This window comes from Somniosus microcephalus, chromosome 3 (assembly GCF_052327205.1).
Source record: "Somniosus microcephalus isolate GS21.2 chromosome 3, FLI_Smic_1.0, whole genome shotgun sequence".
Lineage (NCBI taxonomy): Eukaryota > Metazoa > Chordata > Chondrichthyes > Squaliformes > Somniosidae > Somniosus > Somniosus microcephalus.
This window is the reverse complement of record NC_140989.1, coordinates 198,543,709-198,566,193: the sequence shown is the minus strand read 5'-3', so window position 1 is coordinate 198,566,193 and position 22,485 is coordinate 198,543,709. Positions and strand designations below refer to the sequence as shown.

The window sequence follows — 22,485 nt, the reverse complement described above, 5'->3', positions numbered from 1 at the left end:
TAGAGAGAGAGAAAGAAAGACCAGATAGAGAGTGAATGAACAGAGAGGGAGAGAAAGAGCAGAGAGGGAGAGAAAGAGCAGAGTGGGAGATAAAGAGCAGTGGGAGAGAAAGCGCAGAGAGGGAGAGAGAGAGAGACAGAGAAAGAGCAGAGAGAGAGGGAGAAAGCTGAGAGAGAGAAAGAGCAGAGAGAATAAGAGCAGAGGGAGAAAGAGCAGAGAGCGAAGGAGCAGAGAGCGAAAGAGCAGAGAGACAGAAAGGGCAGAGAGAGAGGGAGAAAGTGCTGAGAGAGAAAGAGCAGAGAGAGAGAGAGAGCAGAGAGAGAAAGAGCAGAGAGAGAGCAGAGAGAGAGGGAAAGAGCAGAGAGAGAGAAACAGCAGAGAGAGAAAGAGCAGAGAGTGAAAGAGCAGAGAGAGAGAAAGAGCAGAGAGAGAGGGAGAAAGAGCTGAGAGAGAGAGAGAAAGAGCAGAGAGATTGATAGAGCAGAGAGAGAGAAAGAGCAGAGAGGGAAAGAGCAGAGAGCTAGAGAAAGAGCAGAGAGAGAGAGAAAAAGAGCAGAGAGAGGCAAAGAGCAGAGAGAGACAGAGCAGAGAGAGAGAAAGAGCAGAGAGAGAGATAAAGAGCAGAGAGAGAGAGAGAAATAGCAGAGAGAGAGAGAGAGAGAAAGAGCAGAGAGAGAGAAAAGAGCAGAGAGGGAGAGTAAGACCAGATAGAGAGAGAAAGAGCAGAGAGGGAGAGAGAGAGCAGGGAGAGAGGGAGAGAGGGAGAAAGAGCAGAGAGAGAGAGAGAAAGAGCAGAGAGAGAGAGAGAGAGAGCAGAGAGAGAGACAGAGCAGAGAGAGAGGGAGAAAGAGCAGAGAGAGAGAGAGAAAGAGCAGAGAGAGAGAGACAGCAGAGAGGGTGGGAGAAAGAGCTGAGAGAGAGAAAGAAAGAGCAGAGAGATTGATAGAGCAGAGAGAGAGAGAAAAAGAGCAGAGAGAGAAAGAGCAGAGAGAGAAAGAGCAGAGAGAGAGGGAAAGAGCAGAGAGAGAAAGAGCAGAGAGAGAAAGAGCAGAGAGAGAAAGAGCAGAGAGTGGAAGAGCAGAGAGAGAGAGAGCAGAGAGAGAGGGAAAGAGCAGAGAGAGAGAGAGCAGAGAGAGAGGGAAAGAGCAGAGAGAGAAAGCACAGAGAGTGAAAGAGCAGAGAGAGAGAACGAGCAGAGAGTGGAAGAGCAGAGAGAGAGAGCAGAGAGAGAGGGAAAGAGCAGAGAGAGAAAGCAGAGTGTGAAAGAGCAGAGAGAGAAAGAGCAGAGAGAGAGGGAGAAAGCTGAGAGAGGAAGAGAAAGAGCAGAGAGAGTGATAGAGCAGAGAGAGAGAGAGAGAAAGAGCAGAGAGAGAAAGAGCAGAGAGAGAAAGAGGAGAGAGAGAGAAAGTGCAGAGAGAGAGACAGAGCAGCGAGAGAGAGAAAGAGCAGAGAGAAAAAGAGCAGAGAGAGAGAAAAAGAGCAGAGAGAGAGAGAAAGATCAGAGAGCGAGAAAGAGCAGAGTGAGAAATAAAGAGCAGAGAGAGAGAGAAAGAGCAGAGAGAGAGAGAGAGCAGAGAGTGGGAGAAAAAGAATAGAGAGAAAGAGCAGAGAGAGAGAGAAAGAGCAGAGAGAGGCATAGAGCAGAGAGAGACAAAGAGCAGAGAGAGAAAGCGCAGAGAGAGAGAAAGAGCAGAGAGGGAGAGAAAGAGCAGAGAGGGAGAGAAAGACCAGATAGAGAGAGAGAGTGCAGAGAGGGAGAGAAACAGCAGAGAGTGAGAGAAAGAGCACAGAGAGAGAGAAAGAGCAGAGAGGGCGAGAAACAGCAAAGAGGGAGAGAAAGAGCAGAGAGAGAGAGTGAAAGAGCAGAGAGAGAGAGGGGAGAGAGGGAGAAAAAGAATAGAGAGAAAGAGCAGAGAGAGAGAAAGTGCGAAAGAGCAGAGAGAGTGAAAGCAGAGAGAGAGAGTGAAAGAACAGAGAGGGAGAGAAAGAGCACAGAGAGAGAGAAAGAGCAGAGCGGGAGAAAGAGCAGAGAGAGAGAGAGAGAGAAAGAGCACAGAGAGAGAGAAATTGCAGGGAGGGAGAGAAAGAGCAGAGAGTGAGAGAAAGAGCACAGAGAGAGAGAAAGAGCAGAGAGGGCGAGAAACAGCAGAGAGGGAGAGAAAGAGCATAGAGAGAGAGTGAAAGAGCAGAGAGAGAGAGGGAGAAAAAGAATAGAGAGAAAGAGCAGAGAGAGAGAAAGTGTGAAAGAGCAGAGAGAGTGAAAGCAGAGAGAGAGAGTGAAAGAACAGAGAGGGAGAGAAAGCACAGAGAGAGAGAAAGAGTAGAGCAGGAGAAAGAGCAGAGAGAGAGAGCAGAGAGAGAGAGAGAGAGAAAGAGCACAGAGAGAGAGAAAGAGCAGGGAGGGAGAGATAGAGCAGAGAGAGAAAGTGTAGAGAGGGAGAGAAAGAGCAAAGCGAGTGAAAGAGCAAAGATAGAGAGAAGGTGCATGGAGGTAGAGAAAGAGCAGAGAGAGAGAGAAAGACTAGAGAGAGAAAGGGCAGAGAGGGAGAGAAAGAGCAGAGAGGGAGAGAAAGACCAGATAGAGAGAGAAAGTGCAGAGAGGGAGAGAAAAAGCAGAGAGGGTGAGAAAGAGCAGAGAGGGCATGAAAGAGCAGAGAGGGAGAGAAAGAGCAGAGTGGGAGATAAAGAGCAGAGATGGAGAGAGAGAGCAGAGAGAGAGAAAGAGCAGAGAGAGAGAGAGCAGGGAGAGACAGAGAGAGAAAGAGCAGAGAGAGGGAGAAAAATCTGAGAGAGAGAGAGAAAGAGCAGAGACAGAAAGAGCAGAGAGAGAGAGAGAGCAGAGATAGAGGGAGAAAGAGCAGAGAGGGAGAAAGAGCAGAGAGGGAGGGAGAAAGAGCTGAGAGAAAGAAAGAGCCGAGAGAGTGATAGAGCAGAGAGAGAGAGAAAAAGAGCAGAGAGAGATAGAGCAGAGAGAGAAACAGCAGTGAGAGAAGGAGCTTAGAGAGAAAAAGCAGAGAAAGAGAGAGAGCAGAGAGAGAGGGAAAGAGCAGAGAGAGAAAGAGCAGAGAGAGAAAGAGCAGAGAGAGAAGGAGCAGAGAGAGAAAGAGCAGAGAGAGAGAGAGAGCAGAGAGAGAGGAAAAGAGCAGAGAGAGAAAGAGCAGAGGGTGAAAGAGCAGAGAGAGAGAAAGAGCAGAGAGAGAGGGAGAAAGAGCTGAGAGAGAGAGAAAGAGCAGAGAGAGTGATAGAGCAGAGAGAGAGAGAGAGAAAGAGCAGAGAGAGAGAGAGAGCAGAGAGAGGGAGAAAAAGAATAGAGTGAAAGAGCAGAGAGAGGCAAAGAGCAGAGAGAGAGAAAGAGCAGAGAGGGAGAGAAAGTGCAGAGAGTGAGAGAAAGAGCACAGAGAGAGAGAAAGAGCAGAGTGGGAGTGAAAACACAGATAGGGAGAGAAAGTGCAGGGAGGGAGAGAAAAAGAGCTGAGAGAGCGAGAGAAAGAGCAGAGAGAGAGAGAAAGAGCAGAGAGGGCGAGAAACAGCAGAGAGGGAGAGAAAGAGCTGAGAGGGAGAGAACGAGCAGAGAGGGCGGTAAAGAGCAGAGTGGGAGATAAAGAGCAAAGAGGGAGAGAGAGAGCAGAGAGAGAGAGAAAGAGCAGAGAGGCAGAGAAAGAGCAGAGAGGGAGAGAAAGAGCAGAGAGGGAGAGAAAGAGCACACGGAGAGAGAAAGAGCAGAGCAAGAGAGAGAGAGAGAGAGAGAGAGAAAGAGCAGAGAGAGAGTGAAAGAGCAGAGAGAGAGATAGAGCAGGGAGAGAGAGAAAGAGCACAGAGAAAGCGCAGAGAGTAAATTAGCAGAATGAGAGAAAGAGCATAGAGAGGGAAAGAGCAGAGAGAGAGAGAATGAGCAGAGAGAGAGAGAGCAGAGAAAGAGAGGGAGAGAGGGATAATGAGCAGAGATAGAGAGAGAAAAAGCAGAGAGAGAGAGAAAGAGCAGAGAGAGAGAGAGCAGAGAGAGGGAGAAAAAGAATAGAGAGCAAGAGCAGAGAGACAGAGAGAAAGAGCACGGGGAGTTAAATAGCAGAGAGGGAGAGAAAGAGCAGAGAGAGAGAAAGAGCAGAGAGAGAGCGCGCAGAGAGAAAGCAGAGAGACAGAGCAGAGAGGGAGAGAGAATGAGCAGAGAGAGAGAGAGAGAAAGAGCAGAGATGGAGAGAAAGAGCAGAGAAGGAGAGAAAGATCAGAGAGTGAGAGAAAGACCAGATAGAGAGTAAGAGCAGAGAGGGAAAGAAAGAGCACACAGAGAGAGTAAGAGCTGAGCGAGAGTGGGAGAGATAGAGAGCAGAGAGAGAGAGAAAGAGAGAGAGCAGAGAAAGGGAGAAAGAGCAGAGAGAGCGACAAACAGCAGAGCAGAGACAGAGCAGAGAGAGAGAAAGAGCAGTGAGGCAGAGAAAGAGCTGAGAGCGAGAGAAAGACCAGATAGAGAGAGTAAGAGCAGACAGGGAAAGAAAGAGCACACAGAGAGAGAAAGAGCCGAGCAAGAGAGAGAGAGAGAGAGAGCGCATAGAGAGAGAGAGAAAGAGCAAAGATAGTGAAAGAGCAAAGAGAGAGAGAAAGAGCAGAGAGAGAGAGCTAAACAGCAGAGAGAGAGAGAAAGAGCAGAGAGAGAAAGAGTAGAGAGGGAGAGAAAGAGCAAAGATAGTGAAAGAGCAAAGAGAGAGAGAAAGAGCAGAGAGAGAATGAGCAGAGAGGGAGAGAAAGAGCAGAGAGAGAGAGAGAGCAGAGAGAGGGAGAAAAGAATAGAGAGAAAGAGCAGAGAGAGAGAGAAAGAGCAGGGAGAGAGAGAGTGCAGAGAGAGGGAGAAAAGCACAGAGAGAAAGTGCAGAGATTAAAAGAGCAGAGTGAGAGAAAGAGCAGAGAGAGGGAAAGAGCAGAGAGTGAGAAAGAGCAGAGAGAGGGAAAGAGTAGAGAGAGAGAGAAAGAGCAGAGAGAGAGAGAGAGCAGAGAGAGGGAGAAAAGAATAGAGAGAAAGAGCAGAGAGAGAGAGAAAGAGCAGGGAGAGAGAGAGTGCAGAGAGAGGGAGAAAAGCACAGAGAGAAAGTGCAGAGATTAAAAGAGCAGAGTGAGAGAAAGAGCAGAGAGAGGGAAAGAGCAGAGAGTGAGAAAGAGCAGAGAGAGGGAAAGAGTAGAGAGAGAGAGAAAGAGCAGAGAGAGATAGCAGAGAGACAGAGCAGAGAGAGAGAGAGAAAGAGCAGAGAGAGAGAGAAAGAGTAGAGAGGGAGAGAAAGAGCAGAGAGGGAGAGAAAGAGCACACAGTGAGAGAAAGAGCTGAACAAGAGAGAGAGAGTAGGAGCAGCGAGGGAGAGAAAGAGCAGAGAGGGAGAGAAAGCAGAGAGGGAGAGAAGGCAGAGAGGGAGAGAAAGCAGAGAGGGAGAGCAAGTAGAGAGTGAGAGAGAGCAGAGAGGGAGAGAAAGCAGAGAGGGAGAGAAAGCAGAGAGGGAGAGAACGAGCAGAGTGGGAGAGACAGAGCAGAGTGTGAGAGAAAGAGCAGAGAGGGAGAGAAAGAGTAGAGAGGGAGAGGTGGTGTAAACATGGCCATAGAGGATATAAATATGATCTTCCATGAGGCAGCTGTAAAAGCCGACCTCGTGAAACAGAAGAGGAAGAGTCACAAAAGACAAAATAAAAATAAGAAATGGTTTGACCACGAATGCAAAAATGCCAGAAAAGACCTGAGAAAAATATCAAACCAAAAGCATCGGCAACCAAACAATCCGGACCTACGTACTAGATACAATGAAACCCTCAAAAGATATAAACACACCATTAGGAACAAAACACAAAACTATACCCACAAAATACTCGAAGAAATTGAAAACTCCACCAATCCAAAACAATTCTGGGAAATGTGGAATAACCTGAGTACAACACAATTGCAAGCATTACCAATCCAAGATGGCGACATCTGGAGAACACATTTTGAAAACCTCTACAAAGACATCCCAATAAACGAAACAAACCCAAGTCAACATCAGGTCACAGAAAAACTCCACACATTAGAAGCAACAATTAAAGACAACCAAAACCCTCTAGACTCCCCAATCACATGGAAAGAACTGGCCACAAAAACAAAATCTCTCCACCTAAAGAAAGCCTGTGGCCCAGACAACATCAAAAATGAAATGCTCAAGTTCAGCAATATGGAGATGCAGGGTGCGGTACTCAAATTATTCAACATCATATTACGTTCAGGCTGTTTTCCCGATATCTGGTGCCAAGGACTAATCTCCCCCATATATAAAAGCGGAAACAAATCAGACCCAAATAACTACCGCGGCATCTGTGTCAACAGTTGTCTAGGGAAGTTATTCTGCAGTATTCTAAACAGTAGATTACTTGATTTTGTTAACAAACATAATATCCTCAGAAAAAACCAAATAGGCTTTCTTCCAAAACACCGCACCGCCGACCATATCTATACCCTTCACACCCTCATTGAAAAACATATACACCAAACAAAAAATGGGAAAATATTCGCCTGTTTCATCGACTTCAAGAAAGCCTTTGACTCTATATGGCACGAAGGGCTCTATTATAAACTTCTTCAGTGTGGAATAGGGGGCAAAGTCTATGACCTTATTAAATCAATGTATCTGAAAAACAAATGCGGGGTCAAAATTGGAGACAAACGCACCGATTTCTTCACCCAGAGAAGAGGCGTCCGACAGGGCTGCAATTTGAGCCCGACCCTGTTCAACATATACATAAATGAATTAGCAGACATGCTGGAGCAAAGCGAGTCACCAGGTCTCCGTCTCCTTGATGGAGAAGTGAAATCCCTGTTCTATGCGGACAACCTGGTTCTGCTGTCTCCCACAGAACAGGGATTACAGCAACAACTAGACCTACTCGACAAATACTGCCAAAATTGGGCTCTAACAGTAAATCTAAAGAAAACCAACATCATGATTTTTCAAAAAAGGCCCAGATGTCAGGAAAACAAATACCAATTTACCCTCAGTGATACCGCTATAGGACACACTATGAGCTACACCTACCTTGGTCTAACTATTACAGCATCAGGGAGCTTCAGCATAGCAGTGAATGCACTAAAAGAAAAAGCCCGAAGAGCCCTATATGCAATAAAAAGAAAATTCTACAACATCCAAATCCCAATCAAAATCTGGCTCAAAATATTTGACAGCATAATCCTGCCCATTGCACTGTACGGTAGTGAAGTATGGGGCCCGCTAAATCACCAAAGCTACACTAAATGGGAAAAACACACAATAGAAGCCCTACATGCAGAATTCTGCCGAAGCATCCTTCGCACCCAAAGAAAAACGCCAACAAATGCATGCAGAGCCGAACTAGGCAGATACCCACTGATAATAAACATCCAAAAACGAGCACTAAACTTCCTAAATCACCTCAAATCTAGCTCCCCAGACACCCTTCATTTCAAAGCCTTTCAGACCCAAGAGCTAAACCCAGAAAAGAGTCCCCTGAGTCAGCTGCTACTGAAACTAAGTACTCAGCCGGACCCTGACCAGCCCCAGACCAACACAGCCGTCCAAACACCAATCCGAGTGAACCAAATCATTAAACAATGCAAAGAAACCTACCTGGAACATTGGAACAAAGTAACCGAAAGCCAAAGCAGATTAGAATGTTACCGGGCCCTAAAAAGAGATTATAAACTGGCAGACTACCTCACGACCATCAGAGACACAAAACAGAGACAGACCCTCACCAGGTACAGACTAAGCGACCACCAACTGGAAATTGAAAAAGGCAGATACAAGAAATCCTGGCAGCCTAGAGAGAATAGAATATGCGATCAATGTCTGGCCGGCGAGGTTGAAACAGAAATGCATTTCCTCCTAAAATGCGAAAAATTCAACACATCAAGAAACATATTATTCAACAAGCTAAGCCAAACAACCCCAGATTTCAAGGAATTGGATGACCTGTCAAAATTGAGACTAGTCCTGGGAGAAGGAGACAGACCATACCTTGGGGCCAAATATGTAACAACATGTCACAACCTGAGGACTGTTTAAAAGTAAGACTGTTTAAAATTAATATTGTTAAAAGTAATATTGTATGTACCCAACAAATGTCAAATCGATTGACACCTACAGAATGTTGGAAAACTGTACCTTTTTGCTATGTAAGCTTTGGCAATATGGTTCTCTGTAAACTTTCATGCCAATAAAGCATTTGAATTGAATTGAATTGAATTGAATTGAATTGAGAGAGAGAGAGAAGGAGCAGAGAGAGAGCAAGAAAGAGCTGAGAGAGAGAGAGAAAGAGAAGAGAGCAATAGAAAGAGCAAAGAGAGAGACAGAGCGAAAGGGAAGTGAGGGTGAAAAAGGGCAGAAAGTGAGAGAAAGACCAGACAGAGAGAGAATGAACAGAGAGGGAGAGAAAGAAAGAGCAGAGAGAGAAAGAGCAGTGAGGGAGAGAAAGAGCAGTGAGGGAGAGAAAGAGCAGAGAGGGAGAGAAAGAGCAGAGAGCGAGAGAGAGCAGAGAGGGAGAGAAAGCAGAGAATGAGAGAAAGAGCAGAGAGGGAGAGAAAGAGTAGAGAGGGAGAGAGAGAGAGAAGGAGCAGAGAGAGAGCAAGAAAGAGCTGAGAGACAGAGAGAAAGAGAAGAGAGCGAGAGAAAGAGCAAAGAGAGAGACAGAGCAAAAGGGAAGTGAGGGTGAAAAAGGGCAGAAAGTGAGAGAAAGACCAGACAGAGAGAGAATGAACAGAGAGGGAGAGAAAGAAAGAGCAGAGAGAGAAAGAGCAGTGAGGGAGAGAAAGAGCAGTGAGGGAGAGAAAGGGCAGAGAGGGAGAGAAAGAGCAGAGAGCGAGAGAGAGCAGAGAGGGAGAGAAAGCAGAGAATGAGAGAAAGAGCAGAGTGGGAGAGAAAGAGCAGAGAGGGAGAGAAAGTGCAGAGAGGGAGAGAGGGAGAGAGAAGGAGCAGAGAGAGAGGGAGAGAGAGAGAGAAAGAGCAGAGAGAGAGGGAGAAAGAGCTGAGAGAGAGAGAGAAAGAGCAGAGAGAGAGAGAAAGAGCAGAGAGGGAAAGAAAGAGCAAGGAGGGAGAGAAAGAGCAGAGAGAGAGAGAGCAGAGACAGAGGGAAAGAGCAGAGAGCGAAAGAGCAGAGAGAGAGAGAAAGAGGAGAGAGAGAAAGAGCAGAGAGAGGGAAAGAGCAGAGAGAAGCAAAGAGCAGAGGGAGACAAAGAGCAGAGAGAGAAAGAGCAGAGAGAGAGAAAGAGCAGAGACAGTGAAATAGAGCAGTGAGGGAGAGAAAGACCAGATAGAGAGAGAAAGAGCAGAGCGAGAGAAAGAGCAGAGAGCAGAGAGAGAGAATAAGAGCAGAGAGAGAGAGTAAAAGAGCAGAGGGAGACAAAGAGCAGAGAGAGAAAGAGCAGAGAGAGAAAAAGTGCAGAGAGAGAGAAAAAGAGCAGAGACAGGGAGAAAGAGCAAACAGAGAGAGAAAGAGCAGGGCGAGAGAGAAAGCAGAGAGGGAGAGAGAGCAGAGAGGGAGTGAAAGCAGAGAGGGAGAGAGAGAGAGAGGGCGCAAGCGCAGAGAGGGAGAGAAAGAGCAGAGAGGGAGAGAAAGAGCAGAGTGGGAGAGAAACAGCAGAGAGGGAGAAGAAGAATAGAGAGAAAGAGCAGAGAGAGAGAGAGAAAGAGCTGAGAGAGAGAGAGCAGAGAGAGAGAGAGAGAGAAGGAGCAGAGAGAAAAGGAGCAGAGAGAGAGAAAGAGTAGGGAGGGAGAGAAAGAGCATAGTGGGAGAGAGAGAAAGAGCAGAGAGAGAGAGAGAGCAGAGAGGGAGTGAAAGAGCAGAGAGGGATGGAAAGAGCAGAGAGGGAGAGAGAAAGAGCAGAGAGAGAGAAAGAGCAGAGAGAGAGAGAAAAAGCAGAGAGAGAGAAAGTGTGAAAGAGCAGAGAGAGTGAAAGAGCAGAGAGGGAGAGAAAGAGCAGAGAGAGAGAGAAAGAGCAGAGCGAGAGAGAGCAGACAGAGAGATAAAGTGTAGAGAGAGAGATAGAGAAGAGAGAGAGAGAAAGTGCAGAGAGAGAGAGAGAGAGAAAGAGCAGAGAGGGAGAGAGAAAGAGCAGAGAGAGAGAAAGTGCAAAAGAGCAGAGAGAGTGAAAGAGTGGAGAGAGTGAAAGAGCACAGAGAGAGAGAAAGAGCAGAGCGAGAGAAAGAGCAGAGTGAGAGAGAAAGCAGAGAGAAAAAGGGCAGAGAGAGAGAAAAAGAGCAGAAAGGGTGAAAGAGCAGAGAGTGAGTGAAAGAGCAGAAAGGGAGTGAAAGAGCACATAGAGAAAGAAAGAGCAGAGCGAGAGAAAGAGCAGAGCAAGAGAAAAAGTGAAGGAGCAGAGAGGGAGAGAAAGAGCAGAGGGGCAGAGAAAGAGCAGAGGGGGAGATAAAGAGCAGAGGGGGAGAGAAACAGCAGAGTGGGAGATAAAGAGCCGAGTGGGAGAGAAAGAGCACAGAAGGAGAGAGAGAGCAGCGAGCGAGAGTGAGAGAGAAAGAGCAGAGGGAGAGAAAGAGCAGAGAGAGAGAAAAAGAGCAGAGAGGGATAGAAAGACCAGATAGAGAGAGAAAGAGCAGAGATGGAGAGTAAGAGCAGAGAGAGAAGGTGCAGAGAGAGAGAGAGCAGAGAGAGAGAGAAAGAGCAGAGAGGGAGAGAAAGAGCAGAGAGAGAGAAAGAGCAGAGAGAGAGAAAAAGAGCAGAGAGGGATAGAAAGACCAGATAGAGAGAGAAAGAGCAGAGATGGAGAGTAAGAGCAGAGAGAGAAGGTGCAGAGAGAGAGAGAGAGCAGAGAGAGAGAGAAAGAGCAGAGAGGGAGAGAAAGAGCAGAGAGTGAGAGAAAGAGCAGAGAGGGAGAGAAAGAGTAGAGAGGGAGAGAAACAGCAGAGAGAGAGAAGGAGAGAAAGAGCTGAGAGGATGAGAAAGAGCAGAGAGAAAGAGCAGAGAGAAAGAGCAGAGAGAGAGAAAGAGCAGAGAGCGAGAGAAAGAGTACAGAGGGAGAGAACGAGCAGAGAGAAAGAAACAGCAGAGAGAGAAAGAGCAGAGAGAGAGTGAGAGAAAGAGCAGAGAGAGAGTGAAAGAGCAGAGATAGAGAAAGAGCAGAGAGAGACAAAGAAAAGAAAGAAGATAGATAAAGAGCAGAGAGAGAGAAAGAGAGCAGAGAGAGATAAATAGCAGAGAGAAAGAAAGAGCAGAGAGCGATAACAAGCAGAGAGAGAGAGAAAGAGCAGAGAGAGAGAAAGAGCAGCGAGAGAAAGAGCAGAGAAAGGGCAGAGAGAGCGAAAGTGCAGAGAGAGAGAGAAAGAGCAGAGAGAGAAAGAGCAGAGAGAGAGAAAGTGCAGAGAGAGAGAGAAAGAGCAGAGAGAGAGAGAAAGGGCAGAGAGAAAGAGCAGAGCGAGAGAGAAAGAGCTGAGAGTGTGAAAGAGCAGAGAGAGAGAAAGAGCAGAGAGAGAGAGAAAGAGCAGAGATAGAGAGGAAGAGCAGAGAGAAAGAGCGCAGCGAGAGAGAAAGAGCAGAGAGAGAGAGAAAGGGAAGTGAGGGAGAGAAAGAGCAGAGAGAGAGAGAAACAGCAGAGAGGGAGAGAAAGAGCAGAGAGGGAGAGAAAGAGCAGAGAGGGAGAGAAAGAGCTGAGAGAGAGAGGGAAAGAGCAGAGGGAAAGAGGGAAACAGCAGAGAGAAAGAGTGAAAGAGCAGAGAGAGAGAGAGAGAAAGAGCAGAGAGAGAGAGAGAAAGAACAGAGGGTTGTTATGTTCATTAATAACTAGTCGTTTTCATTATGAACAGCTAGCTTCTAGCTAGTCAGTTTATTCATGCCATGTGGACTTCTGTACAGCATCCATCTTGACTACTGCCTTCCCATTCGACTGAGCATACAGCGGACTGGATGTGATGTGTTGAAAGTCATAATGTGATGCAAACTGTTTCCACTCCTAATAGTTGAAGCACGGACCATTGTCGCTAACGGCAATCCTGGGAATTCCATGTCTGGCGAAGATGGATTTCACATGCATTATGACACTGCTTGCTGTGGCGCTTGAGAGCAGTGCCATCTCAGGATAGTTAGAATAGTAGTCAATCACTAATAGATATTCTTTACTATTCAAATGAAAAAGCTCCATACCAACCTTTTGCCATGGTGCTGTTGGTATGTCAGCTACTATCATTGGTTTCTTTGCTTGTTTGTTTTGGTGTTTCTGACATGTCTCACATTTGCCTATCATGTTCTCAATGTCCTTACTTATGCCAGGCCAATAAACAGTGTATCTTGCTCTCCTTTTGCACTTTTCAATTCCGAGGTGTCCCTCATGAATCCTTTTGAGCATGTCTTGACGTAGAGCCTGTGGAATGACTATTCTGTTCTGTTTTAGTATTGGCCACTTGCGACACTCAACTCTGACCTGATGTGAAAGTATTTTGGACAGGAACCTTTTGGCCAACCATGATGAATGTTCTCTATTACTGTTTATAACACGGTGGCCTAGAAATTCAGTCGCGCCACTTTTGGGGCGCTAAAGTCGGGCGGACGCTAAAGTTAGCGCCCGCCGGAAAGTGTAGGCCACTTCGCCGAAATTCAGTAGATTTGGCCAAGGAGTTTGGGCGAGCGCTGAAACTGGCGTTGCACTCCTATCTTTAGGGGCTAAGCCGGCGGTGCGGACTGATAACGCCGAGGCCGAGCGCAGCGCAGGTGCGGTCATGTTTTGATTGACAGCAGACACCCTGATGCCGGCCAGCTCTTAAAGGGGGAAGGGTCGACTTTGTCTGCTGCCACGCCCTGGATAGTGGAGCCCTGCAGCTAGGCCTGAACACTGCTGGTGGACCCAAATAGCGCCTGAAGCCATGCAGAAGGCCCGTGAACGAGCGCAGCGCTTCTCAGAGCCTGCTTTGTGGGTGCTGCTTAAGGGTTTGGAAAAGAGAAGAGAGATCTTGTGCCCGGACAGTGGCAAGAAGGCTCCGAGGAGGCAGTTCAGGAGAGCCTGGAGGGAAATCACCCACAGGGTGTCAGCCACCAGCGATGTCCCCAGGACTGGTGACCAATGCTGCAAGAAGTACAACGACCTCACTCGGTTGGTCAAGGTGAGTAGCCTTTCCAGTGTCCTCCTCATCCTTGCATGTGCACCTCACATTATGGGCAAATGGACCTCAAAGGCCTAATGGCCATCCCTCCTCCCGCAGCTATGGCACTGGCATGATCATCAATAGCACTTTCTGCACTTTACACACTGGCCAAGCTATTCGACCATGGGAGGCAGTGCACACAACAACAGGGCACCACGCTGGCCAAGCTATTCCACCATGGGAGGCAGTGCACACAACAACAGGGCACCACACTGTACTTAGAGGCCGTCGTTTCTCTTGCAGGCCAAGCTGGCCCAGAATATGAAGAGCCGGAATGTCACCGGGGGAGGCCGTGCCCAGTTCCAGGAGCTCAGTGAGCTGGAGGAGCGCGTGGCTCGACTCATGCGTGGCCGGGTGGTTGGCCCTGTTGCTATTGGTGATGCGGACCCTGTGCTGGGCCCCAATGGTAAGGACATGACCGTTTGGACCTCTTTCGTTTCCCTTGCGCTTCAGATCTACATCCTTTGCCACTGTCCGACCAATGCGCATAATGCCACCACTCATGCCTCCCTCGCTGACGCCCTGTCCTCACTCTAAAGCTACTCTTGTGCCTTCCTGCTTTCAGCTGGTGAGGAGGAGGTCCATGAAGCTGAGAGTGCCAGTCCCTCGGAAGAGGAGGACGACGAGGACCAAGAGGAAGGCGGCACATCGGGGGAACCCTCATCCGCGCCAGGGGATGGCAATGGAGGGGAGACATCTTGCCTGGAGGAGAGCCAGGGGGAAGTGTTGCAGGGGGGTGTAGCTCCTGGGCCCAGTGGCGTCCAGGCACGCGGGAAGGGTCGGGCAGCACGGCTGCCTTCTCCCCACAGGGGGGAAGTGTTGCAGAGGAGGGCAGTTGCTGGGCCCAGTTGCGTCCAGGCACGCGGGAAGGGTCGGGCAGCTCGGCGGCCTTCTCCCCAGAGGGGGGAAGTGTTGCAGGGGAGGGCAGTTGCTGGGCCCAGTTGCGTCCAGGCACGCGGGAAGGGTCGGGCAGCTCGGCAGCCTTCTCCCCAGAGGGAGAGTCCGCCCTCCAGTCCGGAGACGGTCCTCGCCCAGGAGGTGCGCCTCCTTGATGAAATGTCCGCGGCCTCGGAGCAGCGCCACAACGAGTTCATGCGGGTTGTGGGACAGATGCCTCAGGCCATTGAGTCCCTGGCTCATAGTGTGGCCGCTTTCGGGGACTCACAGGCCAGGGGTGTCAACCAACTCGCGGCAGCACAGGCCAGGGGTGTCGACCAACTCGCGGCAGCACAGGACGCGAGTCGCGAGTTCATGAGTGGTGCCGTCCAGACACTGGCTGATCTGATGCGGGCACAGACCAGGGCAGTTTGGGCACTCACTTCTGCCACACTCGCGGTGTCACGGAAGCATCGCCAGGGCACCCGCCGCCCTGCTGCAGCACAGCGGTCTGGCCTCCACCAGATTGCTGCGCTTGCTGCAGTGCCAGCCCGGCCGAGTGCCAGTGTCTCTGGCAACCAGCGAGCGCCTGGCATCAGCCAGCTTGCCCCCATTGCTGCAGCCGCCACTGCCACTCCCCCAGCCAAGGTGCGACGAGCTGATGCAGAGACTGAGGCTGCCCAGCCACAGCTGCAGCAGTCAGCAGCCAGCCCCTCCAGGGCCGGACCTCGTCTAGGCCGACCCCCAAGGGCATCTGCCGTCACGCAGTGTGCCCCTCAGGAGCCTTCCCCCAGCCTTGCCACACCCACAGGGCCCAGGTTGAGGCGGAGCAACAGGTCGGGCAGGGGCCGGAGAAGCCTGCACAAGGACTCGCCCTCTCGGCACACCAAGTAGAATGTGTTGCCAACTGTTTTTTTTATATGGGGGTGTTTGTGTTCTCGGGGGGGGGGGGGGGCATATTTTGGGAAGGCCGAAGATGAAGGCAAATGTTTTTTTATATGGGGGTGGTTGTGTTCTGGAGGGGGGGCTTATTTTGGGAAGGCCGAGGATGAAGGCAAATGTTATTGACAAGTTTTGTTATTCCTCCCCAGGTTGTGGGAGTGAGAGATGTTTTTGACTGTTTTTTGGGGGTCTTGTCTGTTTCTCTGTTTCATGTGGGAAGGGCCCTGAGTTTGTTAAATAAAGCTTTTTATTTATTCAGCTTGTCCAGGTGTCATGTTTCAAGTGGTTGTTGCGTTAACCGGCTGAGGGCTTGCGAAGCGGCTGCATTCAGGTGCGTTCATTGCCACAAGCCATTCCCTGACAGGGGGCCTAGAAGTGCCGTTCAATAAGCCGCCGGCGGACGGCCCTTGGACCTTGTGGCTCCCTCCTGGGCTGGTGCTCCTCCTCCTCCTCCTCCTCCTCATGGTCCTCCTGCTCGTCCTCCTGAGGTGGTGGTCCAACGTGAGGTGGCAGTGCCTGAGTCCTGCGGATAGCCAGGTTGTGCAGCATGCAGCAAACGACGACGAACTGGGAGACTCTATCCGGCGAATACTGTAGAGATCCGCCGGAACGATCCAGGCAGCGGAACCGTTGCTTGAGGACGCCAATCGTTTGCTCTATGATGTTCCTTGTGGCTTGATGGCTTTCGTTGTATGCCTCCTCCGCAGGGGTCCTGGGCGCGCGGAGCGGGGTCATGAGCCATGTACACAAAGGGTAGCCCTTGTCCCCAATAAGCCATCCCCTTGGTGGAGGCTGTGCCTCGAACATGTCAGCCACAGTAGTCTGGCGCAGGATAAATGCATCGTGGCTGCTCCCTGGAAAGCGGGCATTGACATCTAGGATGCGCTGCCTGTGGTCACACACCAGCTGTACATTGAGGGAATGGTAGCCCTTCCGGTTGCGGTAATCCTCGGCATTGTCGATAGGTGCCCGCATAGCCACATGCGTGCAGTCAATGGTGCCCTGCACCATGGGGAAGTCGGCGATCCTGGCAAATCTGACTGCATGCTGCTCCTGCCTCTCTAGGGTCATGGGGAAGGAGATGAATTGGTGTCTCCTTGCGAAAAGGGCATCGGTGACCTGCCGGATGCAGTGATGCACGGCGAACTGGGAGATGTTCGCTATGTCCCCAGCAGCGGCTTGGAAGGAGCCGCTTGCATAAAAGTTCAGAGCCACCGTGACCTTCACTTCCACCGACAGAGAGGTCCTGCACATCAGCTGTGGACGCAGATCTCTGTGAAGCAGCTGGCAGATCTCTGCAACCACCTCCCTTCTGAAGCGCAGCCTCTTAACACAATGCGCGGCAGTCATGGTGAGATAGGACACCTGCTGCCAGTATTCCCTGAGTGGGTAAGGCCTACGTTGCCGACACCTGATGGCCCCTCTGCGTCTAGGCATGGCTGCCCCTCTCACACAGCGTCTGCGAGCCCTTCGCACATAATGCTGGAACTGAGGGTTGGAACCCCATGCAGCCCCCATAATAAACTCGCAAACAGTGAAATCACAAAAGTCAAATTTCCAAGCTCTGGCCAGAAGCCAAAAATACCTCTCCTATGTTGTCCCAAATCAGTAAGGTCGGTTCCTTGGTCTCTGTACAGAAATCCAAAGCACTGAAGTCATTGCAGCAAAATGGCTGCCCTTTATAGTTCAGTGTAAGTGCCCTTTAATTAGCGCTCCCCGAGGCCCGCAGGGCCTCTGCTGCGTTCCACTTCACAGTTCTTAACAGCGCCACGCCCACATTGGGCGGGCGCCACTGAATTTCCGGTTTGGGGCGCACAAACAGCGTTGCACGACGAAATGACATCAGAAGCTGCGCGCGCAGCTGAGCGGGCGCAAACACTTTGCGCCAGCGCTAAATGTCAACTGAAGTTGGGCGTAGGCGCAGACCGATCTGCGCCCAGGCGCTAAGTGCCTAGCGCTGGAAATCTACCCCTCTTATGGCGTTAACGGCTGGCGAACACAACTGAATTTCTAGGCCGGTATCTTTTAATGTTTCTTCTGCTATTTGCTTTGATTTTGTGTCTGACATGGGCAGCGCAGCAGTGACCATACTCACATGAACATCCACGTCTTCCTCAGTAGAGCTCACATGACTCTATGTATTTGTCTGGTGTGTAGATCAGTTCAAAGTCATATCTTTGCAGCTTCATCATGAGTGGTTGAATCCTTGGAGACATCTCATTCAGGTTTTTTTTAATGAAGGCAAACAGTGGGCTGTGGTCTGTCTCAACTGTGAAGGTGGGAAGTCCATATATGTAGCCATGGAACTTTTCTAGTCCAACTACCAAGCCTAGACATTCCTTGAGAAAGAGCAGAGCGAGAGAGAGAGTGAGAGAAAGAGTAGAGAGGGAGAGAAAGCAGAGAGGGAGAGAGAGCAGAGAGGGAGAGAAAGAGCAGAGAGAGAGAGAAAGAGCATAGAGGGAGAGAAAGAGCAGAGAGGGAGAGAAAGAGCAGAGTGGGAGAGAAAGAGCAGAGTGGCAGAGAGAGAGAGAGGGAGAAAGAGCAGAGAGAAAGAGCAGAGATAGAGAGAGAAAGAGCAGAGAGAGAGAGCAGAGAGGGAGAAAGAGCAGAGAGAGAGAGAAATAGAGCAGAGAGGGAGAGGGAGCAGAGAGGGAGAGAAAGAGCAGAGAGAGAAAAAGAGCAAAGAGAGAGAGAGAAAGAGCAGAGAGAGAGAAAGTGTGAAAGAGCAGAGAGAGTGACAGAGCAGACAGTGAAAGAGCACAGAGAGAGAGAGAAAGAGCAGAGTGAGAGAAAGAGCAGAGTGAGAGAGAAAGCACAGAGAAAAAGAGCAGAGAGAGAGAAAAAGCAGAGAGGGTGAAAGAGCAGAGAGTGAGTGAAATTGCAGAAAGGGAGTGAAAGAGCACATAGAGAGAGAAAGAGCAGAGTGAGAGAAACAGCAGAGAGGGAGAGAAAGAGCAGAGGGGGAGAGAAACAGCAGAGTGGGAGATAAAGAGCAGAGTGGGAGAGAAAGAGCACAGAAGGAGAGAGAGAGAGCAGAGAACGAGAGTGAGAGAGAAAGCAGAGAGGGTGAAAGAGCAGAGAGAGAGAGAGAAAGAGCAGAGAGGGAGAGAGAGCAGAGAGAGGGAGAAAGAGCAGAGAGTGAGAGAAAGAGCAGAGAGAGAGAAAGTTTGAAAGAGCAGAGAGAGTGAAAGAGCAGAGAGAGAGAGTGAAAGAGCACAGAGAGAGAGAAAGAGCAGAGAGAGAGAGAAAGAGCAGAGATGGAGAGAAAGAGCAGAGAGAGAAAGAGTAGAGAGGTAAAGAAAGAGCAAAGAGAGTGAAAGAGCAAAGAGAAAGTTCAGAGAGGTAGAGAAAGAGCAGAGAGAGGGGGAGAAAGATTAGAGAGAGAGAGAAAAAGAGTAGTGAGAGAGAGAAAGGGCAGCGAGGGAGAGAAAGGTCAGAGAGTGAGAGAAAGACCAGATAGAGAGAGAAATGGCAGAGAGAGTGAGAAAGAGCAGAAAGGGAGAGAAGGAGCAGAGGGAGGGAGAAAGTGGAGAGAGAGAAAGAGCAGGGAGAGAGAAGGAGCAGAGAGGGAGAGAAAGAGCAGAGAGAGAGATAAAGTGTAGAGAGAGAGATAGAGAAGAGAGAGAGAGAAAGAGCAGAGAGGGGGAGAGAGCAGAGAGGGAGAGAAAGAGCAGAGAGGGAGAGAGAAAGAGCAGAGAGGGAGAGAAAGAGCAGAGGGGGAGAGAAACAGCTGAGTGGGAGATAAAGAGCATAGTGGGAGAGAAAGAGCAGAGAGGGAGAGAGAGCAGAGAGCGAGATTGAGGGAGAAAGAGCAGAGAGAGGGAGAAAGAGCAGAGAGAGAGAGAAATAGAGCAGAGAGGGAGAGAGAGCAGAGAGGGAGAGAAAGAGCAGAGAGAGAATATAAACTGGCAGACTATCTCTCGACCATCAGAGACACAAAACAGAGACAGACCCTCACCAGGTACAGACTAAGCGACCACCAACTGGCAATTGAAAAAGGAAGATACAAGAAATCCTGGCAGCCTAGAGAGAATAGAATATGTGATCAATGTCTGGCCGGCGAGGTTGAGACAGAGATGCATTTCCTCCTAAAATGCGAAAAATTCAACACAACAAGAAACATATTATTTGACAAGCTGAGCCAAACAACCCCAGGTTTCAAAGAATTGGATGACCTGTCAAAATTAAGATTAGTCCTGGGAGAAGGAGACAGACCATACCTTGGTGCCAAATATGTAACAACATGTCACAACCTGAGGACTGTTTAAAATTAATACTGAATGTACCCAACGATGTTCAACGACTTTAAATTAATATTGCTTAAACTAATATTGTATGTACCCAACAAAGGTCAAAATTGTTTGACACCTACAGAATGTTGGAAAACTGTACTTTTTGTTATGTAAGCTTTGGCAATATGGTTCCCTGTAAACTTTCATGCCAATAAAGCATTTGAATTGAATTGAATTGAATTGAGAGAAAGAGCAGAGAGAGAGAAAGTGTGAAAGAGCAGAGAGAGTGAAAGAGCAGAGAGAGAAAGAGCACAGAGAGAGAGAGAAAGAGCAGAGTGAGTGAAAGAGCAGAGTGAGAGAGAAAGCAGAGAGAAAAAGAGCGGAGAGAGAGAAAAAGAGCAGAGAGGGTGAAAGAGCAGAGAGTGAGTGAAATTGCAGAAAGGGAGTGAAAGAGCACATAGAGAGAGAAAGAGCAGAGTGAGAGAAAGAGCAGAGCAAGAGAGAGAGAAAGAGCAGAGAGGGAGAGGAAGAGCAGAGGGGGAGAGAAAGAGCACAGAAGGAGAGAGTGCAGAGAACGAGAGAGAGAGAAAGAGCAGAGAGGGTGAAAGAGCAGAGAGAGAGAGAAAAGAGCAGAGAGGGAGAGAGCAGAGAGAGGGAGAAAGAGCAGAGAGTGAGAGAAAGAGCAGAGAGAGAGAAAGTTTGAAAGAGCAGAGAGAGTGAAAGAGCAGAGAGAGAGAGTGAAAGAGCACAGAGAGCGAGAAAAAGAGCAGAGAGAGAGAGAAAGAGCAGCGATGGAGAGAAAGAGCAGAGAGAGAAAGAGTAGAGAGGGAAAGAAAGAGCAAAGAGAGTGAAAGAGCAAAGAGAGACAGAATGTTCAGAGAGGTAGAGAAAGAGCAGAGAGAGAGAGGGAGAAAGATTAGAGAGAGAGAGAGAGAAAGAGTAGTGAGAGATAGAAAGGGCAGAGAGGGAGAGAAAGGGCAGAGAGTGAGAGAAAGACCAGATAGAGAGAGAAAGGGCAGAGAGAGTGAGAAAGAGCAGAAAGGGAGAGAAGGAGCAGAGAGAGGGAGAAAGTAGAGAGAGAGAAAGAGCAGAGAGAGAGAAGGAGCAGAGAGAGAAAGATCAGAGAGGGGAGAAGAGCAGAGAGGGAGAGAAAGAGCAGAAAGGGAGAGAAAGAGCACAGAGGGAGAGAAAGAGCAGAGAGAGAGAGAGAGAGAGATCAGAGATGGAGAGAAAGAGCAGAGAGGGAGAGAAAGAGCAGAAAGGGAGAGAAAGAGCACAGAGGGAGAGAAAGAGCAGAGAGGGAGAGAAAGAGCAGAGATGGAGAGAAAGAGCAGAGAGGGAGAGAAAGAGACAAGCAGGAGAGAAAGAGCAAAGAGAGGGAGAAAGAGCAGAGAGGGAGAGAGAGCAACGAGAGAGAGAGAGCAGAGAGAGAGAGTAAGAGCAGCGAGGGAGAGAAAGAGCAGAGAGAGTAAGAGAATGAACAGAGGGAGAGGAAAAGAACAGAGGGAGTGTGAGAGAAAGAGCAGAGTAGTAGCGAAACAGCAAAGAGAGGGAGAAAGAGCAGAGAGAGACAGAAAGAGCAGAGAGTAAGAGAAAGAGCAAAGAGAGTGAAAGTGCAGAGAGACAGAAAGAGCAGAGAGAGGGAGAGAAATAGTAGAGGGAGAGAGTGAAAGGACAGTGAGGGAGAGAAAGGGCAGAGAGTGTGAGAGAGAAAGAGTAGAGAGAGAGAGAAGGAACCGAGGGAGCGTGAGAGAAAGTGCAGAGAGAGAAGTAGCAGAGAGAGAGAGAGAAAGAGAGGAGAAAGAGCAGAGAAAGAGAGAAAGAGCAGAGAGGGAGAGAAAAGGGCAGAGAGAGAGCGGGAGAGAAAGAGAAGAGAGAGAGAAAAGCACAGAGAGAGAGAGATAGTGCAGAGAGAGAGAAGGGGAGAAAGTGCTGAGAGTGTGAGTAAGAGAAGAGAGAGAGAATGAGAGAATGAGCAAAGAGGGAGAGATAGAGCAGAGAGAGAAGGTGCAGAGAGAGAGAGAGAGCAGAGAGAGAGAGAAAGAGGAGAGAGGGATAGAAAGAGCAGAGAGGGAGAGAAAGATCAGAGAGGGAGAGAAAGAGCAGAGAGGGAAAGAAAGAATAGAGAGTGAGAGAAACAGCAGAGAGAGAGGAGAGAAAGAGCTGAGAGGATGAGAAAGAGCAGAGTGAGAGAGAAAGAGCAGAGAGAGAGAGAAAGAGTAGAGAGGGAGAGAACGAGCAGAGAGAGAAAAAAACAGCAGGGAGAGAAAGAGCAGAGAGAGAGTGAGAGAAAGAGCAGAGAGAGAGTGAAAGAGCAGAGATGGAGAAAGAGCAGAGAGAGGCAAAGAACAGAAAGAAGATAGATAAAGAGCAGAGAGAGAGAAAGAGAGCAGAGAGAGATAAAGAGCAGAGAGAAAGAAAGAGCAGAGAGCGATAACAAGCAGAGAGAGAGAGAAAGAGCAGAGAGAGAGAGAAAGAGCAGCGAGAGAAAGAGCAGAGAGTGAGAAAGTGCAGAGAGAGAGAAAGAGCAGAGAGAGAAAGAGCAGAGAGAGAGGAAGTGCAGAGAGAGAGAAAGAGCAGAGAGAGAGAGAAAGGGCAGAGAGAAAGAGCAGAGCGAGAGAGAACGAGCTGAGAGAGTATGAAAGGGCAGAGAGAAAGAAAGAGCAGAGAGAGAGAGAGGAAGAGCAGAGAGAAAGAGCACAGCGAGAGAGAAGGAGCAGACAGAGAGAGAAAGGGAAGTGAGGGAGAGAAAGGGCAAAGAGAGAGAGAAAGAGCAGAGAGGGAGAGAAAGAGCAGAGAGGGAGAGAAAGAGCTGAGAGAGAGAGGGAAAGAGCAGAGAGAGAGAGGAAAAGAGCAGAGGGAAAGAGGGAAAGAGCAGAGAGAAAGAGTGAAAGAGCAGAGAGAGAGAAAGAGCAGAGAGAGAGAGAGAAAGAACAGAGGGTTGTTATGTTCATTAATAACTAGTTGTTTTCATTATGAACAGCTAGCTTCTAGCTAGTCAGTTTATTCATGCCATGTGGACTTCTGTACAGCATCCATCTTGACTACTGCCTTACCATTCGACTGAGCATACAGCGGACTGGATGTGATGTGTTGAAAGTCATAATGTGATGCAAACTGTTGCCACTCCTTATAGTTGAAGCACGGACCATTGTCGCTAACGGCAATCCTGGGAATTCCATGTCTGGCGAAGATGGATTTCACATGCATTATGGCACTGCTTGCTGTGGTGCTTGAGAGCAGTGCCATCTCAGGATAGTTAGAATAATAGTCAATCACTAATAGATATTCTTTACAATTCAAATGAAAAA

At 49.0% G+C, this 22,485-nt stretch overlaps 1 protein-coding gene across 1 annotated transcript; it reads left to right on the top strand.

The window, feature by feature from the left end:
* Nucleotides 1-714: 714 nt before the first annotated feature.
* On the top strand, nt 715-11,876 carry LOC147121667 (uncharacterized; the record flags this gene model as incomplete). The annotated part of the gene is made up of 2 exons (XM_085977982.1): nt 715-1,254; nt 11,223-11,876. Coding segments are annotated over 2 exons (798 nt in total), but the record flags the coding sequence as incomplete, so codon positions are not given.
* Nucleotides 11,877-22,485: the final 10,609 nt, after the last annotated feature.